The 25,002-nt window shown below is 37.9% G+C and overlaps 1 protein-coding gene across 1 annotated transcript in view; it reads right to left on the minus strand.

The window, feature by feature from the left end:
- Window positions 1-25,002, minus strand: part of LOC143036430 (mucosa-associated lymphoid tissue lymphoma translocation protein 1-like) — a gene marked incomplete at its 5' end in the record, with an annotated part of 107,060 nt that overhangs the window by 28,668 nt on the left and 53,390 nt on the right. Inside the window, 1 exon segment of the mRNA XM_076203782.1 lies at window positions 10,863-11,006. Within this exon segment, the coding sequence (XP_076059897.1) occupies window positions 10,863-11,006 (144 nt within the window).

Below are 25,002 nucleotides of genomic sequence, written 5' to 3' on the forward strand. Positions count from 1 at the left end.
AACATAAGAAGTTGCTTAAGAAATTAGAAACTGAAGGAGGAATACAGGGCAAACTGCTTAATTGGATGGAAGACTATTTGCAAGAAAGGAAAATGATAGTGATAAGAGACAAACACTCAAAATGGGATGAAGTAATAAGCGGTGTTCCGCAGGGAACAGTTCTGGCCCCAATAATGTTTGCTATATATATTAATGATATGGATGAAGGAATTGAAAGCTATATAAGCTTCTTTACAGATGATGCAAAACTACTGAAAAGAGTGAACACGGAAGAAGATTGTGAATCACTACAGAGTGATCTAAATAAAGTACAGGAATGGAGTAGGAAGTGGGAGATGGAGTTCAACACTAAAAAGTGTAGTATAATGGAATTTGGAAAAAGCAAAAACAGAATAACAGGATCATATAATTTGGGAGAAGAAGGAATAAAAAAAGTAGAAAATGAGAAAGACCTGGGAGTCATTGTTATGAATAATATGTCACCTGAGAAACATATAAATAAGATTTTTGGAGAAACTTATAACTTAATAAGAACAATCAAAGTCGCATTTACATACCTGGATGAAGAAATGGTGAAGAAAATTCTAATCACCCTGATAAGACCAAGATTGGAATATGCAGCAACGAAATGGTCACCAAGTACAAAAAAAATGTATAAAAAAAACTTGAAAGAATACAAAGAGCAATTACAAAATTGGCACCAACACTCTCAAAACCATCATATGAAGAGAGACTAGCAAAACTTGAACTACAGACACTAGAGCAAAGAAGAGAGTAGATTTGATAGCTATTTACAGAATCATGAAAGGCATAGAAATTACTGATATAGAGAATCTGATAAAATGGAATGATAGAAATACAAGAGGACATGGAAAGAAAATAAAAAAAGACAGCTACAGAAGAGATCTGAAAAAGAACAGCTTTCCTCACAGAGTAATAGACAGTTGGAACAAGTTAGATGAGAAAGTGGTGTGTGCAAAGACAATACATGAATTTAAAAATAGTTTAGATAAAATGAGATATGAAGACGGGACACCACGAGCATAGCTCTCCTTCCCGTAAAATACAACTAGGTAAATACACACACTAATATGAATAATATGTCACCTGAGAAACATATAAGATTTTTGGAGAAACTTATAACTTAATAAGAACAATCAGTGGCATTTACATACCTGGATGAAGAAATGGTGAAGAAAATACTAATCACTTTGATAAGACCAAGATTGGAATATGCAGCAACAATGTGGTCACCAAGTACAAAAAAATGTACAACAAAACTTGAAAGAATACAAAGAGCAATTACAAAATTGGCACCAACACTCTCAAAACTATCATATGAAGAGAGACTAGCAAAACTTGAGCTACAGACATTAGAGCAAAGAAGAGAGGAGATTTGATAGCTATTTACAGAATCATGAAAGGAATAGAAACTATTGATAGAGAGGATCTAATAAAATGGGACGATAGAAATACAAGAGGACACAGAAAGAAAATTAAGAAAGGCAGCTATAGAAGAGATCTGAAAAAGAACAGCTTTCCTCAGAGTAATAGACATTTGGAACAAGTTAGATGAGAAAGTGGTGTGCAAAAACAATACATGAATCTAAAAATAGTTTAGATAAAATGAGATATGAAGACGGGACACCACGAGCATAGCTCCCCTTCCTGTAAAATACAACTAGGTAAATACACACACTTACGTTGGACAGACGGCGAGGATTTACGTCCTGAAGAAAAACTGAAATTTTCGATGATATCAAAGGAAGTACCTATTGTATTTGCAGGGAAGGGGATTCCTCGTGGTGTAGGGGGAAAGTGAGGAAAAAGGAGAAGGGGAGGGATTACTGAGGGAAATGGAAGAAAATGAGGAAGGAGAGGACTTGGTCCAGGCAGGCAGACGCCATGTAAACAAACGCGGACTGGATCAATTTAGTGACGATGAAGGGTCTAACAAAAATGTAAAGATTAGAAACATAGATATGAGCAGCACAATAGAAGGTGAGGATAATAATTTCCATGGAGTTAATGAGGGGGAGGCGGATACCAACCTCCCCGACTGGCAAGACTAGAACAAAAACTTGAACAAATGACCGAACATTGGGAAAGTAGGTTCGGTAGAATGTTAGAAATTGTGCAAAGGGTTGAAAGATTGGAAGAACTAGAGAAGGCGAACAAAACCTTAATTAAGGAAATAGAAGAACTAAAAAGACAGTTAAGAGAAGTAAAAGAGAAGAATGAAGAATTAAAGAGGAATAGTAAAGAAAACAAAGAGGCCATAGCTAAAGAAGCTAAGGGTTGGAAGACAATCCAAGAAAACAGTAAAGTTGCATTTACTGATATAACTTAACAGCAAATGAAAGAACAAACTGAAGACTCAGTTATTAAAGTGATGAGACAAATGGAGAATATAGTAAGAGACTTAGTAGTTAAAAAGAAATGTATAATTATATTAGGAATGGAAGAGAAACACCACCCAGATAGAACAAGAATCAATGAGGAAAATGAAAAAGTAAGCAGATAATTAGAATTAGTTCAGGAAGATGAACCTGAAATCATGAAACAAATCGAAGAGAAGGTCAGACTCAGAAAGTTTAGTACAGATAAGACCAGACCAATTAAGATTAAATTCAGGTCACAAACAACAGCAGAGAATATCTTATCAAAAACAGGGAAACTAACAGCAAGTAAACAATATAAAAAGGTATGGATAAAAAGGTAAATGAATAAAGAGGAAAGAGAGGAGGAAAAAATGAAAAGACAACAAGCTAAGGAAAAAAACGAGAACAGAACAGAGTCAGAAAAAGAGAGATTCTATTGGAGAGTAGTGAATATGCAAGTAAAGAAATTCGAAATACTAGAGAAAAACAAATGGGAAACAGAGAATACAATGGAAGTGGCAGAAAACTAAGAGTGTCTTACACAAATATAGATGGATTAATAACAGGATTGAATGAGCTGAATGATTATCTGAAGGAAAAAGAACCGGACATAATGGGAATTGTAGAAACAAAATTAAAAGGTCCACTACGACCCAACAGTGTAGGACATGACGCATATAATTATTGGATTAGAAACAGAGACAAAACAAGGGGGTGGAGTTATGTTCCTGACTAAGAAGGATATAAACGTGAAGTGTCACATATGGAAAGAATACAGTAGAGATGATTATGATTGAAGAGGAAGACAGAGATAAGAAGAGCAGAAAGTTTGTGATGAATTATGTGCCTCCAAAAACAGCCTTGTGGGAAGAGAGTGAACATAAAAGTATGTTAGAGGACACAAAGATAACATTAAATAAGATAATGGAAGATGGAGGAAAAATAGTTATGATGGGCAACTTTAATTGCAAAGAAATCTGCTGGGAAGAGAGGACAGTAAAGGGTGGAGACGGCTCATGGGGAAATGTTCTACTTGAGATGATTATTGACAATACAATGACACAGTGGATACAGGAGAACACTAGGTATAGAAATGAGGAAGAACCATCGAGACTAGACCTAATAATCACATCTGAACCTAGAATAGTAGAAAAGATTGAATATAAAACACCAATAAGTAAAAGTGACCATATACTGATTGAACTGGAACTAAATGAGGAAAAATACGAAAAATACATGAAAAGAAATGAACAATATAGAAAAGGAAGAATGTATGAAAAAACAAACTTTGATAAAATAACAGAGTTCTTTCAAAAAGAAAACTGGGAAGGAATATACAAAGAAGAAACAACAGTGGAAGAGAAATGGAATATTTTGACAAAAATTTATAAAAAAAGGAGTGGAAAAGTATGTTCCAAGACAAAAACAAGAAAAAGAATATGTGGTCTCTTGCAGTCTATTTCAATCTTATGTTCTTATAGTTATAATCATTATTATTATTTCTATAATTTCCGTAATCAAATTCGGTAATTCCTTAAAAGTAAACCTTCCTCATAAAATGGCCCATTTCCGACTGATGTCGTCACCTTTGATCAGTGTGCTTGGACTGCCAGGGAGAGTGGCAGTCAGTGACAGCCGTTGGGGATCGATCCCACACCTTGAAGGCTGCGAGACAGGATTTTTTTCTTTTTTAGATATCACCTTCAAGAGGAGTCACGATCCCTTTTGACAGAAAGGAAATACTCTAATAATTTTGTTCTGGTGTTTATTATGATTTCCTTGATTATCATCTATTATTTATCTCTCAGTTTATTATCATTTACTATTTACCTGTTTTTTTATTATTTAACTTTATTTGTTTATTTACTTACTTTATTATTCATATTATTATAATTTTCATTATTTAATCATTATATATATATATATGTATGTATATGTATGAGTATATATATACATATATATATATATATGTGTATTTACCTTGTTGTATTTACCTAGTTGTATTTTACGGGAAGGGGAGCTATGCTCGTGGGGTCCCGTCTTCATATCTCATTTTATCTAAACTATTTTTAAATTCATGTATTGTTTTTGCACACACCACTTTCTCATCTAACTTGTTCCAACTGTCTATTACTCAGTGAGGAAAGCTGTTCTTTTTCAAATCTCTTCTATAGCTGTCTTTTTTTATTTTCTTTCCGTGTCCTCTAGTATTTCTGTCATCCCATTTTATCAGATTCTCTCTGTCAGTAATTTCTATGCCTTTCATGATTCTGTAAATAGCTATCAAATCTCCTCTCTTCTTTGCTCTAGTGTCTGTAGTTCAAGTTTTTCTAGTCTCTCTTCATATGATAGTTTTGAGAGTGTTGGTGCCAATTTTGTAATTGCTCTTTGTATTCTTTCAAGTTTTTTTATACATTTTTTTGTACTTGGTGACCATATCGTTGCTGCATATTCCAATCTTGGTCTCATCAGGGTGATTAGGATTTTCTTCACCATTTCTTCATCCAGGTATGTAAATGCAACTTTGATTGTTCTTATTAAGTTATAAGTTTCTCCAAAAATCTTATTTATATGTTTCTCAGGTGACATATTATTCATAACAATGACTCCCAGGTCCTTCTCATTTTCTACTTTTTTTATTCCTTCTCCCAATTTATATGCTCCTGTTATTCTGTTTTTGCTTTTTCCAAATTCCATTATACTACACTTTTTTGTATTGAACTCCATCTCCCACTTCCTACTCCATTCCTGTACTTTATTTAGATCTCTCTGTAGTGATTCACAATCTTCAGTTTTCACTCTTTTTCAGTAGTTTTGCATCATCTGCAAAGAAGCTCATATAGCTTTCTATTCCTTCATCCATATCATTAATATATATAGCAAACATTATTGGGGCCAGAACTGTTCCCTGCGGAACACCGCTTATTACTTCATCCCATTTTGAGTTCTGGTTTCTTATCACTACTCTCATTTTCCTTTCTTGCAAAAAGTCCTCCATCCAATTTAGTAGTTTGTCCTGTATTCCTCCTTCAGTTTCTAATTTCTTAAGCAACTTCTTATGTGGTACTTTGTCAAAAGCTTTTTTTAGATCTAAAAATGCACAGTCCGCCCATCTATCTCTTTCTTGTATTATATCTATTAGCCTTGAATAGAAACATATTAAATTGGTGACGCATGATCGTCCTTGTCTGAATCCAAATTGCCTTGGATTTAGTACGTTGTTTTTTTCCAAGTATTTTACCCATCTACTTTTGATAATTCTTTCACAAATTTTTGCTATTGTACTTGTTAGAGAGACTGGTCTATAGTTGGTAGGTTCTTCTTTATTTCCTCCTTTATATATAGGTACTATATTTGCTTTTTTCCAATCTTCTGGAACTTTTCCTTCTTTTAACCCCTTCCATACGGTGCCGCACACGTAGGCGTCATGGGGAGCGAGTGTATTCGCGAGGCTGCCATATCGGCGTCTTGATTATATTTATTGTAGTCGCCCCTCCATAATGACATTCTTTCTAATTCTTTTGTAGTCGCATTTTCTATGGTTATCAAAATTCACGGGTGAAGAGAGAACGATCGATATAAGCGGTGACTATATTTTATGATGCGAGTATTATTACGACACGTCGTACGGCTGGCATTGGCTGCTGCCACCGAGATCTAAGTCCATGACGCCTACGTGTGCGGCACCGTATGGAAGGGGTTAAGGAACTGCTTATTATGCTATGTATTTTGTCTGCCAGTTCCTTCCTGCATTCTTTCAGAATCCAGTTTGCTATTTCATCTGGCCCATGCGATTTTCTGACATCAAGATTACCCAAGTGTGTCAATATTTCATTCTTTGTTACTTCTATTTCTTTCATAGGGGGGACCTTTTCTTTCCACTCAATCTCTTCAGGTTGTATATTTTCCCTTGTAAACACTGATTTAAAATGTTTGTTCATAATTTCTGCCATTTCCATTTCCTCAGTGTATTCAACTCCTCCTTGTCTTAATTTCTCCAAGTCTTGTTTGTTTTTCAGTTTATTGTTTACAAATCTGTAAAATAATTTTGGTTGATCTTTACACTTTTCTATAACATCTTTTTCATATTTTCTTTTTTCCTCTCTGCACTTTTGTACATATTCATTTCTATAACCAGTATATATTTTCCATTTTTCAGGTCTTCTGTCTTTTTTCCATCTGGTCCAGGCTTTGTCTCTTTTGTCTTTTAACTCCCTACAACTTTTGTTGTACCAGCTTTTTACATATTCTTTCTCTTGTTTTTGTCTTGGGACATACTTTTCCACTCCTTTCTTGTAAATTTTTGTCAAAATATTCCATTTCTCTTCCACTGATGTTTCTTCTTTGTATATTTCTTCCCAGTTTTCTTGTTGAAAGAATTCTCTTATTTTATCAAAGTTTGTTTTTTCATACATCATTCTTCCTTTTCTATATTGTTCATTTCTTTTCATATATTTTTCTTCATTAAGTTCCAGTTCAATCAATATGTGGTCACTTTTACCTATTGGTGTTTTATATTCAACCTTGTCCACTATTCTAGGTTCAGATGTAATTATTAAGTCTAGTCTCGATGGTTCTTCCTCATTTCTATACCTAGTGTTCTCTTGTATCCATTGTCATTGAATGGTCAGTAATCATCTCAAGTAGAACATTTCCCCATGAGTCATCACCACTCTTTACTGTCATTTCTTCCCAGCAGATTTCCTTGCAATTAAAGTCGCCCATCATAACTATTCTTCCTCCGTCTTCCATTATTTTATTTAATGCTATCTTTGTGTCCTCTAACATACTTTTATGTTCACTCTCCTCCCATGAGGCTGTTTTCGGAGGCACATAATTGATCACAAATTTTCTGCTCTTCTTATCTCTGTCTTCCACTTCTATCATAATCATCTCTACTGTATTCTTTCCATATATGACACCTTTCACGTTTATATCCTTCTTAGTCAGGAACATAACTCCACCCCCTTGTTTTTTCTCTCTGTTTCTAATCCAATAATTGTATGCATCATGTCCTACACTGTTGGGAGGTAGTGGGCCTTTTAATTTTGTTTCTACAATTCCCATTATGTCCGGTTCTTTTTCCTTCAAATAATCATTCAGTTCATTCAATCCTGTTATTAATCCATCTATATTTGTGTAAGACGCTCTTAGTTTTCTGCCACTTTCATTGTGTTCTCTGTTTCCCTTATGTTTTTCTTTTGTATGTCGAACTGCTTTATTTTCATGTTCACTACTCTCCAATAGAATCTCTCTTTCTCTGACTCCGTTCTTTCCTCGTTTTTTGCCTTAGCTTCAAGTCTTTTCTGCTTTTCTGCCTCTCTTTCCTCCTTATTCATTTCTCTTTTTATCCATACCTTTTTATATTGATCATTTGTTGCTAGTTTCCCTGTTTTGGATAGAATTTTCTCTGCCGTTGTTTGGGACCTGAATTTAATCTTAATTGGTCTGGTCTTATCTGTACTATATTTTCCAAGTCTGAATTTTTCCTCAATTTCCTTTATATTTTCTGGTTCATCTTCCTGGACTAATTTTGATAAACTGCTTACTCTTTCATTTTCCTCTTTGATTCTTGTGGTTCTATCTGGGTTATGTTTCTCTTCCATTCCTAATATAATTATACATTTCTTTTTGTCAGCTAATTCTCTTACTATATTCTCTTTCTGTCTCATCACTTTAATAACTGAGTCTTCATTATGTTCTTTCAATTGCTGTTTGACTATGTCAGTGAATGAAACCTTATTCCCTTCTTGGGTTGATCTCCAATTTTTAGCTTCTTTAGCTATTGTCTCTCTGTTTTCATTACTATTCTTCTTCAATTTCTCATTCTCTTCCTTTACATTTCTTAACTGTCTTTTTAGGTCCTCTATTTCATCAGTTAAGTTTCTGTTTGCCTTCTCTAGTTCTTCCAACCTTTCAATTCTCTGGAAAATGGAGTCAACATTACCTAACCTACGTTCCAAGTCCTCGATCACCTTATCAACTCTCTCCTCTAGTCTTATCAGTCGGGTTGTGTCCCCCCCACCCTCTTTAAATCCCTGGAACATATTCTCGTCACTTTCTACTGTATTGCTCCTCTCTATACTTCTAATCTTTACATTTTTATTAGACATTTCATCATCGCTCAGCTGATCGGGGGGTCTTTTGTTTACCTTTCGCTTGTCTGCCTGGGCCAAGTCTACTCCCTCCTCATTTCCTTCCATTTCCCTCAGTAATCCCTCCCCTTTTCCTCTTTCCCTACTTTCCCACTACTCCACGAGCAATTTCCCCCCCACCCTGTAAAAACACTAGGCACTTCTCTTTGCGTTGGGATCCACAGACTTCAGTTTTCTTCAGAACGTCTTCTAAGCCGTCCATTCGTTGAAGTGTGTGTGTATGTATATATGTGTATATGTATATGTGTATGTGTATATATATATATGTATATATAGTTTTTTTCTTCATCCGACCTAGTTATGGACCAAAAGGTCTCCTGTCGGCATGCTCATCCTTTGTAATCCTTTGTAAGTGCTGGTACAACAAACGTTGTAGTGTTAAAAGACAAAAGAGACAAAGCTTGGACCAGATGGAAAAAAGACAGAAGACCTGAAAAATGGAAAATATATACTTGTTATAGAAATGAATATGTACAAGCATGCAGAGAGGAAAAGAGAAAATATGAAAAAGATGTCATAGAAAAATGTAAAGATCAACCAAAACTATTTTACAGATTTGTAAACAACAAACTGAAAAACAAACAAGATTTGGAGAAATTAAGACAAGGAGTTGAATACACAGAGGAAATTGAAATGGCGGAAATTATGAACAAGCATTTTAAATCAGTGTTTACAAGGGAGAACATACAACCTGAAGAGATCGAATGGAAAGAGAAAGTCCCTCCCATGAAAGAAATAGAAGTAACAAAGTATGAAATATTGAAACACTTGAGTAATCTTGATGTCAGAAAATCGCATGGACCAGATGAAATAGCAAACTGGATTTTGAAAGAATGCAGGAATGAACTGGCAGGCAAAATACATAGCATAATAAACAGTTCCTTGAAAGAAGGAAAAGTCCTAGAAGATTGGAAAAAAGCAAATATAGTACCTATATATAAAGGGGGAAATAAAGAAGACCCTACCAATTACAGACCAGTCTCTCTAACAAGTACAATAGCAAAAATATGTGAAAGAATTGTCAAAAGTAGATGGGTAAAATATTTAGAAAAAAACGTGTTAAATCCAAGGCAATTTGGATTCAGACAAGGACGATCATGCATCACCAATTTAATATGTTTCTATTCAAGGCTAATAGATATAATACAAGAGATGAATGGGGTGATTGTGCATTTCTAGACCTAAAAAAAGCCTTTGACAAAGTACCACATAAGAAGTTGCTTAAGAAATTTGAAAATGAAGGAGAAATACAGGGCAAACTGCTTAATTGGATGGAAGACTTTTTGCAAGAAAAATGAGAGTGATAAGAGATAAACACTCAAAATGGGATGAAGTAATAAGCGGTGTTCCACAAGGAACAGTTCTGGCCCCAATAATGTTTGCTATATACATTAATGATATGGATGATGGAATTGAAAGTTATATGAGCTTCTTTGCAGATGATGCAAAACTGTTAAAAAAAAAGTGAATACGGAAGAAGATTGTGAGTCACTACAGAGTGATCTAAATAAAGTATGGGAATGGAGTAGGAAGTGGGAGATGGAGTTTAACACTAAAAAGTGTAGTATAATGGAATTTGGAAAAAGCAAAAACAGAATAACAGGATCATATAAATTGGGAGAAGAAGGAATAAAAAAAGTAGAGAATGAGAAGGACCTGGGAGTCATTGTTATGAATATGTCACCTAAGAAACATATAAATAAGATTTTTGGAGAAACTTATAACTTAATAAGAACAATCAAAGTCGCATTTACATACCTGGATGAAGAAATGGTGAAGAAAATCCTAATCACTCTGATAAGACCAAGATTGGAATATGCAGCAACGATATGGTCACCAAGTACAAAACAATTTATAAAAAAAACTTGAAAGAATACAAAGAGCAATTACAAAATTGGCACCAACACTCTCAAAACTATCATATGAAGAGAGACTAGCAAAACTTGAACTACAGACACTACAGCAAAGAGAGAGAGGAGATTTGATAGCTATTTACAGAATCATGAAAGGCATAGAAATTATTGATAGAATCTGATAAAATGGGATGATAGAAATACAAGAGGACACGGAAAGAAAATCAAGAAAGACAGCTATAGAAGAGATCTGAAAAAGAACAGCTTTCCTCACAGAGTAATGGACAGTTGGAACAAGTTAGATGAGAAAGTGGTGTGTGCAAAAACAATACATGATTTTAAAAATAGTTTAGATAAAATGAGATATGAAGACGGGACACCACGAGCATAGCTCCCCTTCCCGTAAAATACAACTAGGAAAAAAAGAAAAAAGAGCTTTCCAGACTGTCAGATCCCCATTAAGATTAGCTTACCGGAACGCTGAATTCATAGAAGTGTTTCAGACTTTGACCATAATAAGTAACAGCAATCCCCAACTCCAGTGCATTAGCCAAGATCTTTCTGTCTGCCAAACTTGTATGTAATTCTATCACCACATCTGAGTTCCACAATCTTTTCTGTAATATGAGAAAAAAAATTAATTTATGCAGCTGCTGCTACTTTCAGTACTACTAAAATAGAATGTCATAGTTACACTTTTAGAGGCCTGAAAGTATTCTGAGGGTCCATATTCTGTTTCACTCCCACTTGTCTTGATGTTTCTCCTACTTCTTTCCTATATTCATGATCTCCCCTGATTTCAGTTAACTCCTTCCATATTGAGAAATAATGTTTCTTTATTCAAGCTACTCTTACCCAAAGGCTGTGCTTCTTTAGCAGGAGAGACCAGTGGCAATGAACCTGATCAAGCTACTATCACTAAGAGTGGAGGTAGAGAGGGAAGAAAAGTGAGGGAGACAGATACATGCTGAAAGTGAACAAATCAAATGAAGAGAAAGATACATACATACATATACCAAAGGCTTTTTCCCCCTTACAAGGGAGGTAGCCAAAAAAAAAACAAAGGCATAAAAACCACTCCCACCCATTCCACCCCCAAAATACTACAATCCTCTCCACCATCTTCCCTCCCTCTTATCTTGGCTCCTCCTGAATGACAGGTCATCCCTGTACCTTGCCCACTGCCCTGGGTCAGAAGCAGTGTCACAAGACACAGCACATCCACAGCAAGGCTACAAGGGATGTTGAATAAGTAATGAGAAAATGTCAGGAGAGACACTATTTATTTTCATAAGCTTACAGAACTTTGTCTCCTTCAAAATAATTGCCTCTCACATCTACACACTTCTGCATGTGTCTCTCCCAATCCTTGAAGATCTCCTCAAAGTCCTTTTTCAGTAATTCCTTCAGGTAACTTTCCGATGCCTCTTTCAGCTCCTCTGTTGACTGGAATCTGGTTCCCCTGAGGCTGTCTTTCATGTGTGGGAACAGGAAGAAGTCGCAAGGGGCTAGGTCAGTGCTGTAGGGTGGGTATTGTACCACTTTCATTCCCCTGTTGGCCATCCAGGTGGTCACCAACGTTGACTTGTGGCATGGGGCATTGTCCTGGTGGAACCACCACTGACCACTCCTCAACTGTTGAGGCCTCTTCTTCCTCATCTCCTCCCTGAACCTTTTCAGAACAGTAAGGTAATACTCCTTATTGACGGTTTGACCCTGAGGAACCCACTCAACATGAATGAGCCCCTGGGAGTCAAAGAAAGGAATAACCATGGTCTTCTTTTGCGACCTGCTCATCTTTGCCTTTTTGGGTCTGGGGGAGGTTGCATGCTTCCACTGAGCACTCTGACATTTGCTCTTAGGGTTGTAGGTGAATACCCAACTTTCGTTGCAAGTCACTACCTTGTTCAGGAAACCTGAATCAGCCTCTATCATTTCGAGAATGTCAGTGCAACATTCCACACCAAACTGCCTCTGGTCGTCAGGGAGGATCTTTGGCATGAACTTGGCACAGACTTTGTGGAGCTTCAGATCTTCATTCAGAATTGTGTCTATTGTGCCAATACAAATACCAACAGTTTCAGATATCATCCTCACAGATATTTGACAGTCTTGCATCACTAAACTTTGCATTTCCTAACTGTTTTCCTACTTGCGTGCACTTTTCAGTGCTCTAGATCTGGTTCATCCTCAATCTGTTCATTTCCTTCAGAAAATCTGTTAAACCACTGTTAGAAACTTGCTTGGCTCATCTGTCCATCCCCATATGCCTCCTTTAACATTCCATAAGCTTCTTGTTTGGTTTTCTTAAGTTTAACACAAAATTTGATGGTGTAATGTTGCTCCATGTTTCCCTGCATCTTGCCAAGTGTTCACAGATTGGCAAACTGAATCACACTGGTTCCACCATGTTCACTGCTGCACTCAGACCTACAAATACAGAAAGTTGCTAGTTAGTAATTTTATAGAATATATGTATGTGTACTTCACATACCATATTCAATATCTTGCCTGACATTTTCTCATTACTTATTGAACATACCTCATACTTCATTAAATCTGCAACTCCCCTCTCTGTCCCCTCATGTAGAAAAGGAGAAGACAGGGAGAAATCCCTTTGGGCTGTGTCAATTTATTTCTCACACATACTCCCTCACCCCCCCATCTTCCACCCACTTCACCTCATGCATCACAGCATCATCCATACACAACCATTCTCCATTCACTCCTATCTTCTGTCCTCTCCTGTCCTTCCTCCACAGACATTCCCCTATTCCCAACCATTTTAACCCATCCATTCATCTCATCCTATGTCACCCCCTCATGTTCACTCCTTCCACCTCTGCCTTACACACCTCTTTTACTAGTCTTTCTTCACTCATTCTTTCCATGTGTCCAAACCATCCCAATACTCTTTCATCAGCCCTATCTCCCAGCTCCCTTTCCACCCCCATTCTCTTCCTCACCTCCTAATTTCTCACTCTATCCAGCCTAGTAACCCCCATCATACTTCTCAGGCACCTCATCTCAAACATTGTTCATCATAGTGACAATATGCATAATTTTGGTGCTCCCAAAAATCATGTGTATTACGAAAAAGTCACAACAGTGCTTCAATTATAGAATACCAAGAGTGTAGATTATGGGAGGAGAAGTGCTCGTGAATAACCAAAATGGTTAATCATAATGTGAAAAGTGTGAAATCAAAGTAAAATGGAGGAAATTATGGACAGGTCAGAAGATTCCTAAGATGACTATTTGTTACGGTCAAATGTACAGTAAACAGATTCACAGAGTTGGTTACCAGAAGAAGAGTGAGACAGAACATAAATCCAGAGGGACTAAAAGGTTCCTGCTTGACAATAGAGATTGAAGCAATTTTTTTGGATTCACTGGGTACAAAAGAAGACTCTTTAGTAGAATTACTGACATAGAGAAGGATATGAGAAATATGAACAATGCATGGAAACAAGAAACAAGTGATCTATGGATGACTATGAAGTGGCAGACCTAAAGAAAGTGAACAATGAAATGAAAGAAGAGATTAGTGTATTAAAAAAAGAATTGGCTGAGCTAATAGGTGAAAACGAAAAGTTGAAAAATAATAAAAACACAAATAATGAGAGCATAAGGAAAGAGGTAGCTGAAAAGATCAAAGCAATGACCATGGAAGCAGGAAAAACAATAGGAGAAAATGAATTACAGAAACTAAGGAATGATTGGAAAAAAAAAAGAAGAAAAGGTAATTTTCAAAGAAAAGGTTCAACAAAAGATGCAGGAGAAGGCTGAATACACAGTTATCAAGGTAATTAAAAACAAAACCTTGTAAGAGATACAGTAGACAAAAAAATATTTATAGTAATTTATGGTATAAAGAAAAACATAACTGAAATTGGTTCCAGAGAGAAAAGGAGGACAAAGAATTGGCTAAAAATGTTCTAAAATTACCGTATTTTTCAGTGTATGACCCGCGTCTTTTTGCCTCAGAAAGGGGCCAAAATTCGGGGGTGTGGGTGATTTAAAGGTGTGGGTCATCTGTGGATTCCGGTTAGAAATTGCCCTCTTACGCAGTCAAAAAAAAATTGAAAGATTAATTTAGCTGGGTGCCCTCTCGGATCGGGGATTTGCAGGAGGACCGATCGGGTTCGTCGAATGAAAGTTGATCAATGTCATAATACAGCGCGCACAATCGAGACAAACGACAAAGAGAAGGTAGGATTTGTCAGTATCATACCCGCTTTACATGCTCTTGTTATTGATAAAGGCATTATCACAAATAAAACAGGCCTTGTTATTGATAAAGGCATTATCACAAATAAAACAGGCCTAACTAAACAGCATGAACATACAATACAACACTGACTGGTACCAACACCAACATCGTGTATCGCTATCAAACAAAAACAAGCGGGCGGCCATTTTCGCAATTACAAATTGTACCTGATTCCTTAATGCTAAATTTGTGCATTACATACATACATATACCAAGGCTTTTTCCCCCTTCCAAGGGAGGTAGCCAAAAAGGGAAAGGCATAAAAACACTCCCACCCATTTCATCCCTAAATACACTCCACACCCCTCCCACCCTCCCTCTCATCTGAGCACCTCCTGGATGACGGGTCATCCCTGCACCCTGCCCACCGCCCTGGGTCAGAAGCAGTGTCGCAAGACACAGCACATCCACAGCAAGGCCGCTTCATTTAATCGGCGACCCCCCCTCTCCGTCCCCCCTTGCATATAAGGAGAGGACGGGGAGAAATCCCTTCGGGCTGCGTCAAAATTTACTCACACACACTACCCCACCCCCCACCCCCCCGCCCATTCCTCCTCATGCAATCACAACATCATCCATATACAACCATTCTCCACTCCCCTCTGTCTTCCGTCCTCTCCCTTCCTTCCTCAACAGACATTCCCCTCTTCCCCAAAGCCCCTTTCACCCCATCCATCCACCTCATCCTAGGACGCCCCCTCATGTTCACTCCCTCCACATCTGCCTTCCATACCTCTTTTACTAGTCTTTCTTCACTCATTCTTTCCATGTGTCCAAACCATCCTAATATTTTTTCATCAACCCTCTCTCCCAAATCCTTTTTCACCCCTGTTCTCCTCCTCACCTCCTCATTTCTCACTCTATCCAACCTAGTAACCCCCACCATACTTCTCAGACACCTCATCTCAAACACATTCAAACTCCTTCTCTCTTCTTCTCTTATATTCCACGTTTGTGCATTACATTTGTGCATTACATGTGCATAATACGTTTAGGTCTATCCTTGGAGGAATATTCCTCCAAGGCCTCTATCTAAATACTTCTATCTCTAAATTTTATTCTTTGGCAAAAAATCACTACAGAACTTCGCTATTCTCCTAATAATGTTTTCTTCTGCTGACATGAAAAAAATAAAAGTATTTTCTTAATTTAATCAATTTATATTGGAGAATGCATTTTTATTTCATTAATCATTTCAGTCCTGGGTTTGACTAAGGATGGACAAATTTTTGTCACCACAAAAATCGACATCATGATCCAATTAAGAGGGTATAAATACTGCAGTTTTAAGCAATTAATCATCATTTCACAACAAGCTTACAACAACGACGCAGAAGAAAACAACATCAAGATGCCACCAGTGAAGAACAGGCTAAAAAGTTACAATGCCGATTTCAAGTTAACCACTTCACTCCGGGCCAAAATCTCGCGGGCAGCATTAGCTGCCAGACGTACGAGTTTGCGTAATAATACTCGCATCATAAAAAATAGTCACCACTTATATCGATCATTCTCTCTTTCACCCGTGAATTTTGATAAGCATAGAAAATGTGATGAAGCCAGTTTAGAGAGTATATCAGTTATGCAGGGACAACTACAATGAATATAATCAAGATGCCGATATGGCAGCCTCACGTATCCACTTGCTCCCCATGCCGCCTAAGTAGGCGTCACCGTATGGAAGGGGTTAAAGGCAGTCCAGTTTGCGAAGGAGCATGGCAATCGTGCCGCCGGCCGAGAGTATGGAATCGATGAATCGTTGGTGCGGGCATGGAAAAAGCAGGAGGACAAACTAAAACAGGCAAAAAAAGAAAAAAAAAAAAAAAAAAAAAAAAAAAAGCATTTCGGGGGCACCAAGCAAGATGGCCCAACCTTGAAGATAAAGCTGAATCATGGGTGAATGAACAGAGGGCGGCAGGACGGGGGGGGGGTATCTACAATAAGCATCCGGTTAAAAGCAAAAACCATTGCTAAAGATCATGGCATTGAAGAATTTCAGGGTGGACCATCTTGGTGTTTTAGGTTCATGCACAGGAAAGAATTGGTGATCTACAGCATAAAATCAGTCTCGATCACCTGATCAACATGGACGAAGTTCCTTTAATGTTCGACATCCCGATGACGAGAAAACAGTACCCATCAAGACAACAGGCCATGAGAAATCGAGTTTCACTGTCGTGCTTTCATGTACCGCATCGGGGAAGAAACTCCCACTAATGATGATCTTCAAACAAAAAACTATCCCGAAGAAGAAGTTTCCATCTGGCGTCGTGGTTCGTGCTAATCCAAAGGGGTGGATGGATGAAGGAGTCATGAACGACTGGATTGACTCAGTGTATGTCAAGCGCCCAGGTGGATTCTTCCACACAAAGACCTCGCTACTCGTTTTGGACTCTATGACTGCCCATAAAACCGAATCCGTTAAACAACATCTCAAGAAAGTCAACTCAAATATCGCGATAATCCCTGGCGGTCTTACGAAACTTCTCCAGCTACTTGACATTTCGGTCAACAAGCCATTCAAGGACAGACTGCGTACTGCCTGGGAGAAGTGGATGGTGGACGGTGAATATTCCTTCACTAAAACTGGTCGACAACGCAGAGCTACTTACGGTCAAGTGGCAGAATGGGTCGTTCAAGCATGGAAGAAATTTAAAGAATCGACTATTCAGAACAGTTTCCGTAAATCAGAAATGTGCCATCCTGCAATGTTTGATGCATGCTATGACTCGGAAAAGGAATCGGACGAATCCGAAATGGAAACGGATGAGGCCACTGCATCAGAATTGGCCGATTTATACCACAACCTCTTCCATGACGATACAGAGGATGAGGAATTCGATGGCTTCGTGAGTGATGACACGCCTTCATAAACATTATTGACTCTGTCGTCTGTGATCACTGACTGTGCTTTTTTTCTAATAACGATGTGCTCCACTGACTCTGTTCATAACAGTTCAGTAATGTGCTCTATTATTGTTCTATTCTATTGAAAACTAACCATTGGAAATTGTTTGGTTTAATAATCAATTACCAGTCTTTGTATGGCATCTATAAACCAATTGATTGATTAATTATCGGTAAACAACCAAACAGGGTTTTATGGCATTATTTACACAAATTGATTAAGGTTCTTTGTAATATATATATAAGTGCAATAAAATATATTGAAATGTAATTTGTTGGTTATTCTTCATCTTCATCACAATCAGAAATAAATAGGACTGGAGTAATGGTGGTATCATGATCATGAATCCCAATGCCGTGTCTTCGACCCATCCCAAAGGCATCATAAGATCAGTTGCACACTTTCGAGATCACCCCTATTTCATCGAAGCTACCACTACATCTAGTGGCAGCTTCAGAAACCAAATTGTGAGGTTGTGTATGTACGTGTCGGCCTTTGACGTGTGATGAATCCTGAAAAGCAAGATATCACCAAGAAACCTGCCAATATTGGAAAACATATATCTTTTTTTATAAATCACATGAGCATTGATGAAACAGAAAATTCAGAAAAAGCCTCAGCTTTGAAATTACTTTGATCACCACGTCAACGGCCAGCCATAACAACAACCGCTGTGAGCTGTGCCTGTGGCCACCCATGCATGGGTAGTATACATCGTCAGATCTACACTGCCGTGCATGCCATATGACTGTGGGTCATACAGTGGTGCGGGTCTTGTGTGGATTTTCACTAAGGTGTAAGGGGTTGCGAGTCATATAACGGTGCGGGCTATAGTCCAAAAAATACGGTAGTACAGGATAACAAGCAAGATATACCCAAGGAAATAGAGGAAGAGCAGAGAATGGGCAAGCTATACTACTCTCGTAAAAACTCTTGACTGCTCTTAAAAGCTTTCCTCCTATTCCATATATCTGCAATACCTCCCACAGTGCCTTCCTGTCTACCCTGTCATAAACCTTTTCCAAATCCATAAAAGCCCAAAATACATCCTTACCTTTTCCTATAGCTTTCTCACATATCTGTCTCACCACAAAAATCTGATCTACACAACTTCACTCCTAAACCCACACTGTTCCTCACCAATTACACCCTCTGTTCCTCTATCTAATCCTCTCAATCAAGACAATCCTATAAGCCTTCCCAATTACACTTATGATCGGTGCCATCTGCGTAGAGCCGATGGCCAGGGCTGGTTGCCGCTGTTTGGCCCCCAACTCTTGGGGTTGGGGGGGTGGTCCTAGGTCCTGGAGCCGCAGCGTCTACATTGTGGGACCACCCCCCAACCCCATGAGTTGGGGGCCAAACAGCGGCAACCAGCCCTGGCCATCGGCTCTACACAGGTGGCACCGATCATAAGTGTAGTTGGGAAGGCTTATAGGATTGTCTTGATTGAGAGGATTAAATAGAGGAACAGAAGGAGTAATTGGTGAGGAACAGTGTGGGTTTAGGAGTGAAGTTGTGTAGATCAGATTTTTTTTAGCCAACTAGCCTCAATCCCCAACCTGATCATGGGTGGTGACTTCAATGCCAAGTCATCTGCCTGGTATGTCAACAACCCTGACACAGACAGAGGGGCTTGATATACAGATTCAGTTTGACTCATTGACTATCATGAACAACACACATAATCATACACATATCCCACACCAAGCACTCTACACTCCCTCCTCTCCTGATATCACCTTCTGCTCCCCCTGCCTAACCCCAACAACATCATGGTGAGTGGTCGGAACCCTAGGTTCTGACCACCTTCCAATCATCATCACCACCAAAACAAGATACACCCCAGTTGGCCACAGACACACATACATCAATTACAAGAGAGCTAACTGAGGAGCTTTTACTGAAGAGACAGAACAACATTTTGAAACACTTAACAGTACACCAATCACAAACATAAACAATGCTGTGCACACTTTTAATACAATCATACAAAACGCAGACAAGAGATACATCCCTGGAGGCAACAGAAAATCACACAACCCCAATTTCACACCAGAAATCCAAGGCCTCATCAGACAACGAGACACACTTAAACACAATACCCCCACACCTATCCCTCAAAACATAGCAGACCAAATACAAACACTAAACACTGTGATTGCCAATAAAATACACGAACAAAAAACACATAATTGGCAAAACTTTATCAAAACACTTGATCACAAAACAAACACCAGCAAATTGTACAAAACACTTTCTGCAACCGGGATTTATTGATAATGGGTGATTTCAATTTTACTGACATTGATTGGATGACCCTTGAACATGGCCATATAGGTAGTCGCTTGTTTGATTTTCTTAATGACAATTACTTAATTCAGCATGTAAAAGAGCCCACAAGATATGGAAACTTACTCGATCTTTTGATCACTAGCCGCGAAAGCATGGTAACTGATGTAGAAGTCAGTGAATCTGTTGCAAATAGCGATCACAACCTAGTTAGATTCAAACTCCTAAACAATTTTAGAATAGATACTTGTGTTTCTAAAATACCCGATTTCAGTAAAGCTCAGTTCATAGGACTACGTCAGGAGCTTCAGCTTACAGATTGGGAGGCAAAATTAAACGAAAGACCTGTAGATCAGATGTGGGAAATATTTCAAAATACGCTCACTAAGATGATTCAAACTTACATTCCTTTTAAGGACAGATGTCCCCCAAATCAGGCTCGCCCAAAGTGGCTCAACAAAGAAACTGAAAAAAGTATTGCTAAAAAGAGACAGGCTTATAAGAAATATAAGTGCTCGGGTGCATCTAATGACTATGAAAGTTATGTATCAATACAGAGAGATTTAAAAAAGACAATAAGAAAAAGAAAACGACAATACGAAATGAACATCGCTGATAAATCCAAAGAGAATCCCAAAGAATTCTATAGTTACATTAGAGATAAAAATGTTGTTTGGAATCACATTGGTCCACTATTATCTGCTGACGGTCAACTTGAATATTCAAATGAAGGAATGTGTAATATCTTAAACAATTATTTTAGCTCGGTATTCATAAAAGAAACACCTCAAGGTGAATTCCAAACTGAAACCTGTGAAAAGTCTAGGGTAAACTTACTACGGTAAATATAACAAAAGAAAAAATTACAAGGTGTATAGTAGCTAACGTTACTCCCATGTTCAAAAAAGGTGACAAAAAGAAACCAAATAACTATAGGCCTATAAGTTTGACTTCAATCGTTGGAAAAATAATGGAAACTATCATCAGAGATGCTATCGAACATCATTTAGAAAGTAACCGTTTCATAAATGATAGCCAGCATGGTTTCAGACGGAAACGTTCTTGCATGACTAACTTACTCGAATTTTACAACACAGTTATCTCGAATTATGACTAAAGAAACAATATAGATTTTGTATATCTAGACTTTGCAAAAGCTTTTGATACTGTCCCACACGAAAGACTACTTACTAAATTAGCTTTGCATGGAATAAGTGGTAGCCCATTAGGTTGGACTAGTAATTGGTTGAATGGTCGAAAACAGAGAGTTGTTTTAATTGGAAAAACTTCTGGATGGAAAAGTGTTGCAAGTGGAGTTCCTCAGGGTTCCGTTCTTGGGCCACTTCTATTCATAGTATATATAAATGATATAGACCATGGACTAAAATCTACTGTTTCCAAATTTGCTGATGATACAAAACTGTGCGGAGTGGCAAATGATCACTCAAACCAATTAGATATTCAAGAAGATTTAGATAAATTACAGCAATGGTCTGAAAAGTGGCTAATGAAATTTAACACAAGTAAATGCAAGGTAATGCACATAGGTAAAAATAACAGTAAGTACGATTACAAGTTATTTGGAAATTCGTTAACAAAAGTGGATAGTGAAAAAGATCTCGGCATAATTATCAGTAACGACCTCAAATCATCCAAGCAGTGTATTTCAGCCTCTGAGAAAGCAAATAAGATTCTGGGACTGATTGCGCGATCTTTTGATTTCAAAAGTCCATCACTCATTAACAAGCTATATAAATCGTTAGTTCGTCCACATTTGGAATATGCTGTTTCCGTATGGTCACCGAATCTCATTAAAGACATTGACAGACTGGAAAAAGTACAACAGCGAGCCACAAAACTGATTCCAAATATCAAAAATAAATCATACGAAAATCAACTAAAACATATGAATCTGTTTTCCCTAAAAAAGCGTAGACTCAGAGGTGACTTGATACTGGTCTTTAACCCCTTCCATACGGTGCCGCACACGTAGGCGTCATGAGGAGCAAGTGGATTCGTGACGCTGCCATATCGGCGTCTTGATTATATTTATTGTAGTCACCCCTGTGTTTTTACATTCTCCCAAATGCGCCCTGAATCCCATTCTCTGTGGTTTTCAAAATTCGCGGGTGAAAGAGAGAACGATCGATATAAGCGGTGACTATATTTTATGATGCGAATATTATTACATGTCATACGGCTGACATTGGCTGCTGCCCGCGAGATTTAAGTCCCATACTGAAGTGGTTAAGATTCTAAAGGGAATTGACATCAAAAGTGACCAAATTTTCACATTGAATGAGAATCAGACAAGAAACAATGGTCTCAAACTGTCCGGAAATAGATTCAATTTGGAAGTAGGTAGAAACAACTTTGCCAACCGTGTAGTTAATGAATGGAATAAACTTTCTGCACAGGTAGTGCAATGTAGTTCAGTTCGAAGCTTTAAGAATCATTTAGATAAATACCTAAGTAAGATGCTGTAATGATTATAATTTATCTTATATTTTTTGTTTTTGTTTTGTTATCATTTGTCTGTCTGATTTTCATTTATTATTAGTTATATGTAAATTCATTATTATTTACTATTTACCTGTTTGTTTATTATTTAACTATACCTATGCATTTATTTATGTATTTTATTTGTTATTTACATTATCATAGTTTTTATTTATTATTTTATTATTAATATGATTTTTTTTTTCGCATCCAACCTAGATATGGATCAAAAAGTCTCCTGTTGGCATGCTCCGCCTTTGTAATTCTTTGTAACACTCAACAGCATTACACTATCCAACAGTAACACAACATGCTCTCATGCAGCAATAATCACAACAACAGACAATCTACCCTCAAACAGATAACAAGCAAACACACTCATAAATCATTTTGCACAGACAAGCCATCTCACTTCTCACCCTGATGACCGCGCACTATTCAATGTAAGAAAGACTTTCCCACAGACTCAGACTATACACCCTTCATAGACAGTCAGACAAAACACATAATACATAATCTCAAGCACTCATCTGCCTGTGGCCCTGATAACATAAGCAACATCCGCCTAAAACACATTGGACCACAAGGTATACACGCACTCACAAACATGGCAAACTACAGCTATTCACACAACACTATACCCGACATCTGGAAGCATGGTAAAATAATCACCATTCCAAAACCGAACAAAGACCCAACAATCCCAACATCGCACTGCCCAATCACACTTCTCTGCACCCCCCCTAAAGCCATTGAACGCCTAATACTTCAACTTGTCACACCACATATTCCCCTTGCTGACTCACAACACGGTTTTAGGCCACTACACTCCACAACCACTCTTCTGATAAACCTCACACAAAGAATTTTAGATGGCATCAATTCAGATAGGCCCCACCACAGAACATTTCTTATAACATTAGACACTAGTAAAGCTTTTGATGCTATCCCCCGCCACAACCTAACAAATAAAATATATAACACAGACATGCACAATAACACCAAAAGATGGCTGGCCAATTATCTGGCAGGTAGGAATGCTTATGTGTCATATAATGGCCAATCATCGCACATCAGAAACATTAAGAATGGAGTACCATAGGGCTCAGTTCTATCCCCCGCACTCTTTAATCTTTACATGCATGACTTACCCACACCAGACACCTCAGAAATACAAATCTCTTCCTACGCAGACGACATAACAATCACATGCACACATCTTAACACAGACAAGGCTGCAGAAATAATCCAGCCATACCTTGATACACTCAACACATGGTTCATCACAAACAGACTCAAAATAGCTCCAACTAAATCTACAGCAACACTTCTCACCAACTGGACAAAAGAACACAAATACATACCTCATCTCTACATCAACAACACTCTAATACCACACACAAACACACCGAAAATTCTTGGTGTAACATACGATACATCCATGTCTTTCAAACAACACATCACAAACATAAAAAACAAATGCACACCTAGACTTAACGCACTTAAGTCAATCACTGGAACAACATTTGGACAAAACAAAGAAACTAATATAACAATATACAAACAATGCATACACTCAATGATGAATTATGCGAGTCCTGCATGGGCTCCTAATCTCAGTGAGACACACCACAACACCCTTCAAATCATACAAAACAAAGCCCTAAAAACAATTACAGGCTGCACAAATACAACACCTACAGACCATTTACACCATGAAACAAAAGTCCTCAAAGTCAAGGACCACCTCGACATGAGAGGCACACAAACACTTGCCGCAGCCACCACAAACACATTGCACCCGATACACTACATACCAGAACACCCACACACACCAAGAAACATTAAAACAACACCCAAAGACCTGTATCACACACAGATACTCTCTTCTCTTCCTCCACAACCACCAAACACCAGCCTCCGGAAACATATTCATAATCATATCACTCACTGCTCCATTAACACACTGAAAGACAACACACTGCTGCATGCCAGACACCCTGATATCCACCCTTCTGAATCCTCTCTCCCATGAAAGGACAGAATCCACCTGGCCAGACTGTGGTGCGGCCACCACCCAGCACTTCTAAGCTACCAGAAGAGGCTGGATGACTGCATTGTGAACAGCTGCCCAGGATGTAACACTTCACCCCATACCATACAACACATAATGGAAGACTGCATTATGCACAATCATGCACACAAACAACACAACATACACTCTATAAAGGATTTGTGGGAAAACCCAGTTTCGGCTGTGGCATTCCTTGGGGAAACGGGACTGCTCGGACAGACAGTCTAGGGAACGACAACAACAACAACAACAACAACAACAACTACACTTATGAAGCTGATCCCTCTGAAACTAATAAGGCAAAAATTATGAGAAGCATGTGATGTAGCAAAGGATAAAGGAGAAATAGGAATAGAACAGTGAGTATGTTTCAAAGGAGAAGTGCAAAAGTACACAAAAATAGTATTTGGGAGGACAATGGGAGGGAATAGGAAAGGCAGCAAATGGTGGGATGAAGAGGTGGGGGCAGTGATGATAAAAAAATAAATAGATAAATAAACAAATAAATAAAAATAAAATAGTTTAGCTGCATATTATTCAAATATTTACAGCAGCCTACCAGCTGTA

The sequence above is a fragment of the Oratosquilla oratoria genome, chromosome 20, assembly GCF_046742065.1.
Source record: "Oratosquilla oratoria isolate Oo_2021 chromosome 20, ASM4674206v1, whole genome shotgun sequence".
Classification (NCBI taxonomy): domain Eukaryota; kingdom Metazoa; phylum Arthropoda; class Malacostraca; order Stomatopoda; family Squillidae; genus Oratosquilla; species Oratosquilla oratoria.